Source organism: Trichechus manatus, unplaced genomic scaffold (genome assembly GCF_000243295.1).
Source record: "Trichechus manatus latirostris isolate Lorelei unplaced genomic scaffold, TriManLat1.0 scaffold00211, whole genome shotgun sequence".
NCBI lineage: Eukaryota > Metazoa > Chordata > Mammalia > Sirenia > Trichechidae > Trichechus > Trichechus manatus.
The window spans coordinates 3,622,661-3,635,947 of record NW_004444147.1 but is presented as its reverse complement, the minus strand read 5'-3'; the positions used below and the strand labels follow the sequence as shown (position 1 = coordinate 3,635,947).

Here is a 13,287-nt window from a genome sequence, read left to right as displayed (position 1 = left end):
ACAACCAAACCCATTGCCATCAGGTCAATTTCAACTCATAGCAACCCTGTAGGATGGAGTAGAACTGCCCCATAGGGTTTCCAAGGAGCAGTTGGTGGATTCGAACTGCTGACCTTCTGGTTAGCAGCCATAGCTCTTAACCACTACACCACCAGGGATCATAAATGTATACAGATGTTCCCAAACTATGCACCCATGGCTCAGTGGCGTAAGTAGGGGTCGCAAAACCCTCGGTAGAAAATGCTCTGGTATTTGAGAAACTACTTTCTGTCTTAATCTCTGATGAAAAGTTCACCACTATGCTAGGGCGACTCCAGACAACTTACAAGGGTGCATCACTGTGAGGGGCCCTGAAAGCAATCTGGACAGAGGCAAGTGTGTCAGCCACTATGCCGGTCAGGTGGCGGAAGCTACCAGGAAGCATTAATTGACAAGGGTCTGCATATATATTTATTACATTATTTTCTTCAATTAGTTATTTGAAATAAAGTAAACAAATAAGTAGACCTGACACACATGGGGTTGCCATGAGTCTGAGTGGACTAGAATGCAACAAGTTTTTTTGAATTTATTGTATCAAAGAGCACCACCAAGGCCCTCTTGCTGGGGTTCGAAAATGTCTCCTCAGGTCCTCCCCCGATGCCCATGCCCAGACCTGCTGTGCACAGCCACAGCTCCTGGAACTCTACTTCCCAGCAGCTCTCACAACTTGGCATCGTGATAAGAGGCTGTGACTCACATGTGTCTCCCTCGCTAGAGAATAAACTATTAGTACCGTGTCTGCCTTGTTCATCACCAGGTCCCAAGGACACTGCCTGACGCATAGTAGCAGCTCAAAAATTCATGTTTGTTTTAGGAGCAGAAGCATGTTGGTCAGAGAACCAAACCTACCTTGTTGCCACCATTTTCCTTGACCTTTCTGACATACTCTTTGGATGTATTTCAAGAGAATCCATGATTACACTATCCCAGTTGCTGTGGAATTGATTCTGACCCAATGAGTGTCAGAGCAGAGCTGCTCCATAGGATTTTCAGTGGCTGATTTTTTGGAAGTAGATCATCAGGCCTTTATTCCTAGGCACCTCTGGGTCGACTCGAACCTCCAACCTTTTGTTTAGCAGCCAAGCGCATTAATTATTCGCACCACTCGGGGACTCCCTCCTTCTCTCCTTTACCCCCTGTCTATGCAGTTAGAACTAAAAATCAGCACTGCAACACTCCTCCTACAAATGGAGGAGAAACGCCCAGCCTCTGGAGGTTCTTCTAACCAGGGCACACTCCCCAATCAGACAGCTGGTTGCTTTGGTATTTTTGTTTTGACTGATCCCTGGGATACCAGGAAGCTGCTAGATTTTTAATCTTTTCTCTTTCCACACTGAGAAGGTCACTCAAGGGGTATCCAGTCTTTGACAAATTCCTCTTCATCAACTACTGAACATAAATCCACAAGAAAGCCCTTCTTAGAGAAATAAAATAGGAAAGAGAAGACGGGAAATGACAGGACACTTCCCACAGGAATACAAAGCTGTCTACAGACATCTTTGTTCAAAGGCTCCACTCAGTGCGTGGTTGTAATGGAAGAGGGTGTTAGGCTGGGCTGGCTCCGAGGGTAAGTTGAGCTCAGGGCTTCCCCCAGCGCTTAGGGCAGATTGGGGCCTGGCACAGGTGTGCCCCTGAGAAAGGGGTGCCTTCTATTATCAGAGTCTCCGAGATGCTGTTTGCCTACCTCCTTCTTTGAAGAGACACACCTGCCCCCTGAGCAGTGCTCCCTACCCAGGAATGAGGTGCTGGATGGAATGGGGACCCTCAGGAGCACTGTAGGGCGGGACTCTTGGCTCTAAGCCTAACTCCATGCGCTCAAAGATTATTGTTGTTAGTTGCCGTCGAGTCAATTCCGACTCATGGCAACCCCATGTTGCAGAGTAGAAAGGCTTCATAGGGTTTTCAAGGCTGTGAACTTCGGAAGCAGACTGCCAGGCCTGTCTTCCGAGGTGCCTCTGGGTGGGTTCAAACCGCCAACCTTCCAGCTAGTAGTTGAGTGCTTAACCATTTGTGCCACCCAGGGACACTTTCTCAAAGAACATAGATTATTAAAATCATTGATAGAGCAAGGGGCAGGAAGCCCCCTCCTGTAACTGCCCCATCTCCCCTGGTTGACCAGGGCTCCCGGTCCTGCCTTTGGTCTCTTCCAGTGGTGGCAAACTTTGTCATTTATGGCCTGGTCGGGGTGTGGAGCCCTGGGACTTCACTATGTGCTTCCCTCCCTGTGTTTCACCCAAGTGACATCTGGACATCCAGGAAAGCTGTGCAGGGGATAAAAGGGGCCCAGAGGACCAGCTGCCCTGGGGGAAAGGGCAGGCTGGCAGGAAGGAGGAGCAGCCCCCACCCTGTGCTTTGGTGACTGAGATCCTGACAGCTGGTGTAGAGGAGCCTCAGGTTTATCACATCTGCTGGAGGTGGCACCTCCTTCCCCTGCAGCTTCCCCAAAGTCAAGGCCCCTTCCCCAGCCAGGGTCAGAAGCTTACACGGACAGGGATGAGACTGTCCTGACCCTCCACACTCTGGTGGCCCCACCGAGGGCCCTTGTACATGGCTTGAGGAAGGAGCACCCCTGATTGGGCTGCAGCCCTTCGGATGGTTCTGCTCAGAGCCAGGTTTTCCAGGCCATTCCTGAGAGCTTGCTCCTGGCTCTCCCGGCTTTCTCCCAGAGCTGGAGAAAGACACCATCACCAGTCTGTCATCTGCTGCCTACTTTTCTCCTTCTGCTTGGCAGGTATCAGAGCTGAGGAAGTTTAATGGGAGGCTTTGAGACCTTTTAAAATGCAAAGGCCTCTGGAATCAATTAAATTTCTTAATCCCCTAACAGTCACACAAAAGGAAGGCCTGACAGCTGGGTTTTACTGACGGGATATGAACCAATATGTGCCAGGGACTTTACATACATTATCTCATTTAATCCTGACAACAACTCCATACATAGAGATTATTATCTCCATTTTAAACAAACGAGCAAATGGAGGCGCAGAAGGTCACCCCTACGTCTTCCACGCCAGGAGAACACTGATCCCTAAGAGAGTACCGAGGGCAGAGAAAAAGGAGAGGGAAGCCGGCCTGTCTGGGTCAGAACTGAAATGCTCTAGGCCTCAGTTTCCCCACATGCACCAGCGGGTAGCTGGCCCAAGAATCTCTTGTTTTCTGCTATCCTCACCCACCTCCCTGCCTGGTCAGAGCAGATGACCGGCCTCTTTCCAGGCCCTGCTGTAGCATTTTTCCAGCTCCAGGGAGGACAGCTGACAGCCACACTCCAACTCCCTGACTCCACAATCAGCCACACTCGTTCGGGAACAAGGCTGCGAGGACGTCTTTTAAAGTATTAAATTGTTATTATTGCTTGGAAAGCAGGCGGCCCCTCAAAACATAAAATTCCAGACCTTCCCAGCCTGCTCTTAAATTTATTTTTGAGGAAAAGTAAGGTGGCAGCAGCAGGGCAGTTCTCCGTTCTAACTAAATGTAAACATCTTAGTTGCTGGTCAGCTTCTCTTTACTCAACAACCCTTCCCACTCACTTCCTGCCAGCTCTTTTCTCCTTGGAAAACTGGTGACTCCGGAAACAGAGTTGGGCTTATTTGACTGTGAGAGGGAAAATTACACCGCCTAGAAAGGGCTGTGCCCAAGAGAACCACACAGCCAGGGCAGTAACCACCCAGCCCTGTGACCAGGCCCCCACACGGCGGCCAGGGAGGGCCCGTCCTACCTCCAAAGGCGGGCCTCATGGTGAAATCATGGTCGTCCACTCGGAGAAGCGGCTGAGGTTTTCCTTTTCGCATTTTGGTTACATCGAGGTTCTTCTTATATAAGTGACTGCAAAGATAAGCAAGAAACGTTTTCCATTGGCCCACAGAGTTATTGCGTGAGACGGTTTTGGGAGATTACACTTTGTAGGATCTACCTGTTAGGCACCCTTTCTCCGTCCTGGTATCTCCTTTTCAGCTGAGTGAAGGGTGAGGGCTGATTGCTGAAGGACACCCTTCCCCAAGTCCCTCACAGACAGACCTGAGGACCAGGTCTTTACAGAAACTTCCCAAAGCAGATGTCCTCCCAGACAGGACAGCACTATTCCTTGGGCATGTTCTTAAATGTCTTTCTAAAAGTTATGATTGGATGAAGATGGTTGGGTTGAGTTGTGAAGGATTGTGATTTCTTCCTTTTTAAAAATTCCTGTGTTGCTGTGATACTGATTTTGCAATAAATAAAATTCTGAAACAAATACAAAGTTTTAAAATGCTGTATTTTTATTGTCATTGTTTTCCTAGCCAGCCCTGATGCTCCTTGCATCATCCAGGTGGCAGCTGTCTGCAGAAGCCGCCATGGTGAAGAGCCACAACCCCCAGGAAAACCAGGACAACCCACAGCCATTGGGGATCCGAGCAGCCCCACACTCCCTCCAAGCCCTATCAACGCTAGAGTAGGGGACAGACTTGCTCCAGCCACCCAGCTAGGTGGAGCTCAGGACTACAGATCCTGGTTCAGTCCCTTTCCTCTAAACCAGAAAACAGAGGAAGAACTCTCTTTTCTCTCACTCAAACTTAATTCTAGATTATTTTCTTCACCGTGACCACATGTAATCCTATTACCCAGAAAGCAGTCAAGTCCAAAATATTCTAATGTAGGGTTATAATTAAACAACAAGAAAAAAGATGACAAGGAAAGGAAAGGAGGAAGGGAAGGTTCATGCAGCCAAGTTAATGCACATGCCTTATCTGTTCCTCTTGTAATGCTTTTTGTTTTGTGCGTGGAATTTGAGTTGTTTCATATATGTATCTTATTTACCCTTCTAAAAGGGTCAGGTTGAGTTTTATCTCTGTTATTCATTGTACACAAGGCCTGCTATAGCAGGCATTTAAAAAATAGAAGCAACATGAAAGGACAAATGGCCAACTTCTAGAAAAATTTCTAAGCATATTTGGCCAAAGGTATCTCTAAACCAGATGGTTCTCAACCCTAACTGCACATTAGAATCATACAGGAGATTTTAAAAATCCCGAGGCTCAGGCCATACCCAAGGCCAATCAAATCCAGATCTCTGTGGGTGGGACCCAGGCATCAGTATTGTTTAAAGTTTCCCAGTCGATTTTAACGTGTAGCCAAAGCTGAGACCCACTGCTCCAAATTTAAATTGTTAGGTCTCTCAATACCTTAACAATAACGAACTCCATCTAGCTTTGTGTTTTGTTGGCTAGGCCAGTGATTTTCAAACTTGGCTACGGATTGCAATCACCTGGAGAGTTTTAAAACATCCTGATGCTTGGGTCCCACCCCCCAGAGATTTGGATTTGATTGGTTTGGAGGGAGACCTCAGCATTGGGATGTTTTAAAAGCCCCCCAGGTGATTCCAATAGGCAGCAAAGTCTGAGAACCACCGGACTTAAATCAGCTGCCTTTGGCAGTATCCTGAGTGCTGCCCCGAGCTCTTGTTGGTGCTGATGATTACAGTGTAAAAGGTGAGAGGGCTGCTAATTCACACAACAGGCAAAGGGTTGGTTGGATCAGGTGCTGTCTCAGGGCCCTTCTGTGATTGTGGCCATTGGACCCAACAACAAGCAGTCTTTGCTGTGACAAGATGGTGCAATAGCTGCAATTATGTTTGTCAGCATTCCTTGCACTCCTGCGGTGCGCAGGGTCTGCGCCCAGCAATTAACCTACATTACCTCCTTTAAGCTTCACACCATCCCCATGAGGTAAACGCAGTTCTTAAACCCATCAGAATAGTGCCTGGCACATAGAAAGCCCACAAAAATGTGACCTCTAATAATAACTTTTATTACCTCAGTGTCTCCTAAAACCCAAAAACAAAACAGTTGTCGTGGGGTCGATTCTGACTTATGGCACCCCATGAGTGTCAGAGTAGAAATGTGCCACATAGGATTTTCGGTGGCTGATTTTTCAGAAATAGACGGCCAGGTCTTTCTTCCAAGGCGCCTCTGGGTAGACTCAAATCTCAAACTTTTTGGTTAGCAGCCAAGCATGTTAACCATTTGTACCACACAGGGACTCCCCTCCTAAAATCAGTCCACACATGAACCCAAGATTTGAAAAAGTAGTGGTGGGAGGGTTTGTGAGTATTCCTGCCCTCATACCCCAGCCAGGGGCAGGAAGGTTTGGGAGAGAGAGGAGGAAAGGTGAAAAGACAGAAGGGACACTGCACAGGACTTGCCTCTTCTTAAAAGTGGAGGATTTTCATGTATTTAAAAGCTGCCAAGAGTAGACCTGAAGCATTCCTCACCACAAGCACTGCACAAAACTTCAATTTTGTCTCTCAGGTGATGCAGCCGATTTCTGCTCCAACAGTGTGAAGCTGTGCCAGGAAACGCTTCCTGGAAGGATCTGGGCTTTTGAGGCTCTGCACACCCAACCCAGCCACACTTTGCCCTCTGTCTCTCTACCAGTAAACCGTTGTTGTTGAATTATTCCAACTCATAACGATCTCATGTGTGTTAGAGGAGAACTGTGCTCCATAGGGTTTTCAATGACTGATTTTTTGGAAGTGGATCACCAGGCCTTTCTTCTGAGGTGCCTCTGGGTGGACTTGAACCCCCAACCTTTCAGTTAGCAGCCAAATGTGTTAACCATCTGCACCACCCAGGGACACTGACTTTTTCCTTGGTTGGCTGAGGACTCCTGGTTCATTCTAAGCACTTTTGGAAAAAGTGCTTCAAGGAGAGTGTCAGTGTGTCAAATGCTGCAGAAAGCTCAAGAGAGATGAGGATGCCCCTTGCCCACTGCACCCTCTTCTCCATGGCTGCCTTGTCATGCCCCAAATCACTCCACCTGCAATTGTAATTCAACGTACCAAGTTTCACCCCAGCTTAGGACTTTTCTTCTTCACTCCACTGCACCTGCTTCCTGACCTCATGAGCTCTCCTTTTGGTTGCCTCCATCCTTTTGTCCAAGCCAACCGGCACCCTCTCGCCTTCATTTCCTTCACTATCCAGCTCAGACCTCATTTGCTTCATTTCAGCACCTCTCGCTGGAAACTCATTCTCCTGCTCCCCTTGCCTTTTCCCTTGTCTAGCCATCAACACAGTCACCTGCCTTCTTCCTTCCTCTACCCCAGACACTTTGAACCCAGGTTGTCTGGAGCTAAACCCAGGAATCTCACCACTTCTCAGCTCCTTGAGCTTCTCAACCTCATGGACTTTCCACTCCACTTTAACCACCCCTGCCATGGCCATAAGAAGCTGTGGTGGTGTAAACAGTTACGCTCTTGGCTGCTGATCAAAAGGTTGCCTGTTCAAGTCCAAACAGTAGCTTCGCTGGAGAAAGACAGGCGATTTACCTTTCTAAAGATTAAAAAAAAAAAAAAGAAAAAAACTTGTTGCCGTTGAGTCGATTCTGACTCACAGTGATCCTAGCTTCCAAACACATCTGCCCTCTATTCCTTTAACCTTTCTACTACTGGCTTCCTCATTGCCCCTACCTCATTTTCACTTCCTTCTGCTTTGAATCCATAGCTCACATAGTAATCAAGCAATTGCCAATATCCTCAACTTCCTTGCCTCAGTGACCTTCTACTGCCTCTTCCCAAAGACAGAAACTTCTGCCTTCTGCCTCTGAGTATGCACCAGAATATGTGGTCTAAGCCCAATGACTATAGAAGCCTATGTCGTCACGGCTAAAGTGCTTCCAAGGAACCTCCTAGACTCACTGTCCTTTTCCCCAAACACTGCCTCCAGATATCAAGTGGGACCAGGCCTGGTTCCTTGGGCATCAATTGTGTGAGGGGTCATGTTCAGATGCCCCAGTAAAGATGCCCCAGGAACACTGATGAAGAGCTCAGCCCAAGAGCTTAACAGATCATAGACATTAAATTGTGAGTCTAGCCGGCTCACTGCCTCTCTGGCTGCAGAGAGCAAATCTCTCCTCATCAGCACAGTTTCCACATCCATTTAGAGGGATTAAAGGAGTGGAAGTCCCAGAATGCCAGTACCTCAGCAAAAGAAAGGAGATTTAAATCCTGGTGCCATTAATGAGGCCTGAGATTTTTTTTTTTAAGAGACCAGTTACTGGGTAACTAAGTCACTAGTATCCCAAGGCTTGGGCTGTCTGCATGAGCTGGGTGCTCTCAGGGCATCCTCACAGCAGATAGCCGGGCAATCCTCTGACGGCCTTGGTCCCCAGACCCCAGATGCCAGAGGCAGTATCCTGAGTTTCAGCCCCAAGTCAGGCACTCAACCTTCACAGGACTTCAAGCTCAGCCCTTTCGAGGTTGAGAAAAGGAGAAAAGTGTGTTCACTAAGCCTTTGAGAAGCAAAGTTCACATCATAGTATTGTGGTTTATTTGAAAGCAATAACAATCATACTAAACATACTCTTATGTATGGCACCCACTCTGTCAGGTCCTGAGCTGTGTACTTTAGACTTAACTCACCCAATCCTCACATCAACCTAATGGGGAAGGTTTCACCACCCTTCTTTTCAGTTGGAGAAACTGAGGTTCAGAAAGATCAGGAAGCATGGCCACTCAGCCGTGTGAGTGGCAGAACCAGGGCCAGAATCTGGTTTCCCTGACTTAGGGTCCCTTTTCTTTCCCTGGGCCTCTCTGGGGAGGAATGAGGGTCACTGGGTTTCCTGGGTTCAGCAAAAACGTGGGCCATAATGCAAACTAAGAGAAGGATGACCAAGGGCAGGAGGCACCAAGCAGAAAGCAAGTGGGAAAAGGAAAAATTAAAGGGGACCCCAGGCTCCGAGACCGCGAGGGGCCAGATGGTGTTATCCAGGGCAAAGCCCAGAATCCCATGGCCTAAAGTTTGCTTTGCATTTCAGATCACAAGTGGGAAGGGCCTCTGAGCAGGAAAGCAATCACGTGGTCAGGACCCTGCCAGGCAGCAGGGCAGGGAAAAGTTGAAATAAAGCTGGGAAGCTGAGAGGCAGGAAAAACAAAACAAAGCACAAAACAACAATGAAGAGAAAACAGGCACTCAGCAACAATTGTATAACCAGGAACACAAAGGATCGAAAACCGAAAGTAATATTTTAAAAACAAGCTGCTGGGCAAAATAATTGTTTTGTGTGGATGCCGTGCTCAGGGTGATGAGGGAAGGCTTGCAGAAGATTAGAAGAGGTCCTAACAGTGTGTGTGAGTGCGAGTGTGTGTATAAGTGCACCGTGTGCTGTATGTGAGTATGTGTGTGGACTGGGCATGAGTGTGTGTCCGTATGATTATACGTGTGGGTGTGAATGCATGTAAATATATGTGTGCGTGTAGCTGTGATCATGTGACTGTGTGTAATCACGTGTGATGAGTGAGTGTGTGTGGCTGTATGTGAGTGTGCAACCATGGGTATTATGCATATATGTGAGTGTGATCTTGTGTGTTGTGTGTGTGTGAGACCATGTGTGGGGTGTATGTGTATGTCTGTGTGTGTGGCCGTGTATGTGTTTTTGTGTGTGAAACACAAAAATCCTAAAGAGATAACGAACTCTAAGACTACAGGCAGCAAGGGTCAGGCCATTTTATTCCTGTTATTTATTAGTATAGCTTAATCCTTGCGTGTCAACAATGGAAGTAGTTCTGAAAAAATAAATTGTCAGATGCTTGGCTGAAATTTTTCACCAAGAGACATAGTTCTATGATTGTCTGATCACATGCATGCCCTAGTGGATGCAGAAAGGGCTAGGGCCATGTTCCATGATGCGACATTTCCCCTATCCTTTCAGCCTCAGTTCAGTAATTATCTCATTTTCTTTGAATGCATACGTTGATCTTTTCATTCACTTTAACACCTCATGGGATGAGTTTCAAAGCCCTGGTGGTGCAGTGGTTAAGAGCTACGGCTGTGAACCAAATGGTCAGCAGTTCAAATCCACCAGCTGCTCCTTGGAAACTCTATGGGGCAGTTCTACTCTGTCTTAAAGGGTCACTATGAGTTGGAATCAACTAGACGGCAATGGTTTTTTGTTTTATTTTTTGGCTGGGAGGGGGGCAATGAATTTCAAGGAATTCTCCTCACCCCTGAGAGTCAGTTTCAACCTGTCTCCAAGCTCATGCCAGTGTCTGAGAACGAGAATGTGGGTCTCCTGAGGAGAGATGACAGAGACGTGTGACAGCCAAGGCTGCCGGCTGGGTCATGCTGAACGCCAGCTGGTTCTCAGGGGAACAGTTTCAGACAGCACTCCTCCTCCAGTCTGAGTATATTGAGAACCTATGGTCTAGTTCTGTGCAACGACTAACAAGCTGTGTGAACTGCTCCTGCCTCTGAGCCTCCATTTCCACATCGGTAAAATGAGCTGATTTGAACAGAGATTCCCAATGTGTGCTCCGTGAAATATGAGTCCCAAAACATAGTCCCCAAAAAAGTGCACTTTTTTTTGGTTTTTCTTTTAGAGAAGGAAACACTGCATAATTTATCTCCCTCTTCAAAATTCACAGTGTCATTTGTAAAGAAATCTGTTTAAAATGGTCTAAACCAGTGTCCCAAGGTTTTTGATCCAGAAACCCCGTTTTCACCCAACATCTATTAACATCTCACAGAATTAGAACTCGGGGGAATTGCTGGATCGGGTGACCTCTAAGGTATCTTCCAGTTCAACAACCTGTGATTCCGGCAACATAACTAGGAGGAACTTCCAGAGAAATTCCTCTTTCCCATCATTCTAGAGAGTTTTATCTGTCTGCTTTCTGACTGAGAAGCACTAGGCCCTACAGAATACTGACATATCTCTTACTACCGTGGTTTCCAAAGCAGGGGTAAGCACCTGTGGTGCTCAAGACGGCCCCTGGGGTGTGGGAGGTAGAGATCATAACTTTTATTTATATTTAGTTTTTATCTAAAAATAAGGAAGCAATCAGCTTTTATTTCATACACATATTTATAAAAATATATGTATATAACTTGTCAATAAATATATTGGAGGCATAGTCTCAAAAAGTTTTCACTGATAATGGTGCATGATTAAAAATGTTTGGAGACCACTGACCTAGAAAATGTGGTTGAAGAAAATATTATTTTATATTCAAAACCACTAGTTCACTGGATGCTTAGTAGAATGGAAAATAGGTGTGTAGTATCTCACACATGGCGTTTATATCGTAGCTGTTTACTCTTCTCTTCATGTATTTTACAGTTCTTATGTCTACATCAGGCCTGGAGTATCATGCTTTGTACCTCAGTTTGAAACAAACTTATTAAGAAACCTAGATTTGTAATATAATGATGCTGAATGCAAATTCTGGGCCTAACCAATATTTACTGGAAATGTTTCCATTACATCATGAAACGGCATTCCCTATTGTCTATACACATATTTCTGATAATCTAGCAAACTATAAACACCTTTTCTAAGATTCAAAACAATAAAATGAAACCCAATACCATTACAAGATTATTCCCAATCAAATATTTAAGGAAGGCAACTCTGGTTACAATTTTTCTTAATCGTTCATGCTAAAATCCTGTATATAGTTACCTAAAGAATGCTTGGGTGTAATCACCTGTTACAGATGTAATATGGCCATCTATGACTCCTATGGAGTCTCTGGGTAGTGCAAATGGTTAAGCACTTGACTACTAGCTGAAAAGCTCACAGCTGAAGCACACCCAGAGGCACCTTGGAAGACAGGCCTGGCAATCTGCTTCTGAAAGGTCACAGCCTTGAAAACCCTGTGGACTATAATTCTACTCTGATACCCATGGGGTCACCATGAGTTGGAATCGACTTGACAGCAACTAACAACAATAACATGGTCCCTACAGGATATAATCTTGAGAAACAAAGCAGCACAATTGGAAAACTACAGGGAGTTTTTTAGCCACTAAGTCTTCCTTGAATAGATTTCCTTTATCTGCCTTAAAGCTGAACATAGGCATCAGAAGGAACGGCTCAACCTAGCGTAGCTTTGCTCTCTCACTGTTTTCACACAATGAAGTATTTGTGCCCAGTGAGAGGCTGTCTTCATTGAGGTAGAGGCCCCCTCTATCTCCAGAGGGAAAACAGATTCCCATAAGGATGCTGTAACCCCCAGCCCTCCTGGGAACTGTCTCACTGTGCACCTCTGTGAGGAGTGCCCTCCCCACCCTCCCCAACTGATGACTTTACCTTGGCCTGGGCATTTCCAGCTGCCCTGTCCATCTCCTCCTCCTGGGCTTTCTGCTTTCCACAAGAACCACCAGGCAAAACAAGAACAAAATGAGTCTTGTAAAATAAGGCATTTTGTGGATGTCTATAATGGAACAAGCTGCTTTCCAGTAACCTGCGGCGGGGCAAATCCCCCCTGGCTTAACCATTGATTCTGTCTGCTGCCTGGTGACAGCACTTCTCAGAGGGACCATGAGGGCATGGCTAGCAAGACTGATTGCCCAGATTTAATATCTAATACTGATGCTTTCCACACACACACACAACCACCACCCCGCCACCCCAGCTGTGACACATCCACCAAGGCTTTTCCTTCCCTGCTGCTTAGTGATTGGCCATTAGTCAAGAAGTTTGTCTTCCTGCTAAATTTTGCTTCCGCTGAGTCCTAGAACAGCTTTGGCTAAAACTGTTATATAAAAAAAAAAAAAAATTAAATCTCTTGAACATGCCAGCTTGTTGCTGAGATCATTAATCCTTCTCTCTGGCTGCATAAAACCAGTCTGTCACATCCACCAGAGAGTTAGCTTGGATTCTGGGTAGATTTGCAGGGAAGACTCAGTGGACATGGAGATGAGTGCATGAATGTGTCCAGGAAATGTTGAACCAATGACCTGTTTTCACAGGGTGACTGTATTTCTTGATCTAAAAGACTATGCTTTGCCTATGGCCAAGGATGTTTGCTGTTCCCCAAATATACATAAATTGTGTGTGGGGGTCTGCGTGAAAACACACCTTATCAAAGATAAAATTAATATTTTGATTTGAAGGGAAGCATAAAGCAAAGGAGAATTCATGATTATGTAAATTCTTCTTCCTATCATGAGTATTAGACTAACTTTGATTTTTAACCCTGAAATGTATGCACGGTGTGATTCCTATCCTGGGATATGAAATTATGCACATTAGAATTATAAAGATACATGTGGTTATATTTAATTTACTGAACAGAATAAAATGTATTTGAAAACTACATATTGCTTGTCTACTGAGCCCTGGGAAATAGCAGGTAGTAAACGTCTCTCCAGAAGTTCAGTATGAGGTAAACACAAGGAGATAGGGATTAGGGTCAAGCAGAGGGATGGCCAGAAGTGAGACAGAATTGGAGTTGTATTATGTAGGAAAGAGAGACTCAAAAGAGCCTCTTTTGATTTC

At 46.0% G+C, this 13,287-nt stretch overlaps 1 protein-coding gene across 1 annotated transcript in view; it reads right to left on the bottom strand.

Moving 5' to 3' along the window:
• The window catches only part of GABRR2 (gamma-aminobutyric acid type A receptor subunit rho2), a 40,194-nt gene extending 27,909 nt beyond the window's left edge, over positions 1-12,285 (bottom strand). Inside the window, exons 1-2 of the mRNA XM_004388426.2 lie at positions 12,097-12,285; positions 3,755-3,861 (exon numbers count right to left, since the gene is read on the bottom strand). Coding sequence (XP_004388483.2) covers positions 3,755-3,861; positions 12,097-12,284 — 295 coding nt within the window. The 5' untranslated portion in view covers position 12,285. The remainder of the gene's footprint in view (positions 1-3,754; positions 3,862-12,096) is intronic.
• Between the last annotated feature and the right edge of the window lie 1,002 nt (positions 12,286-13,287).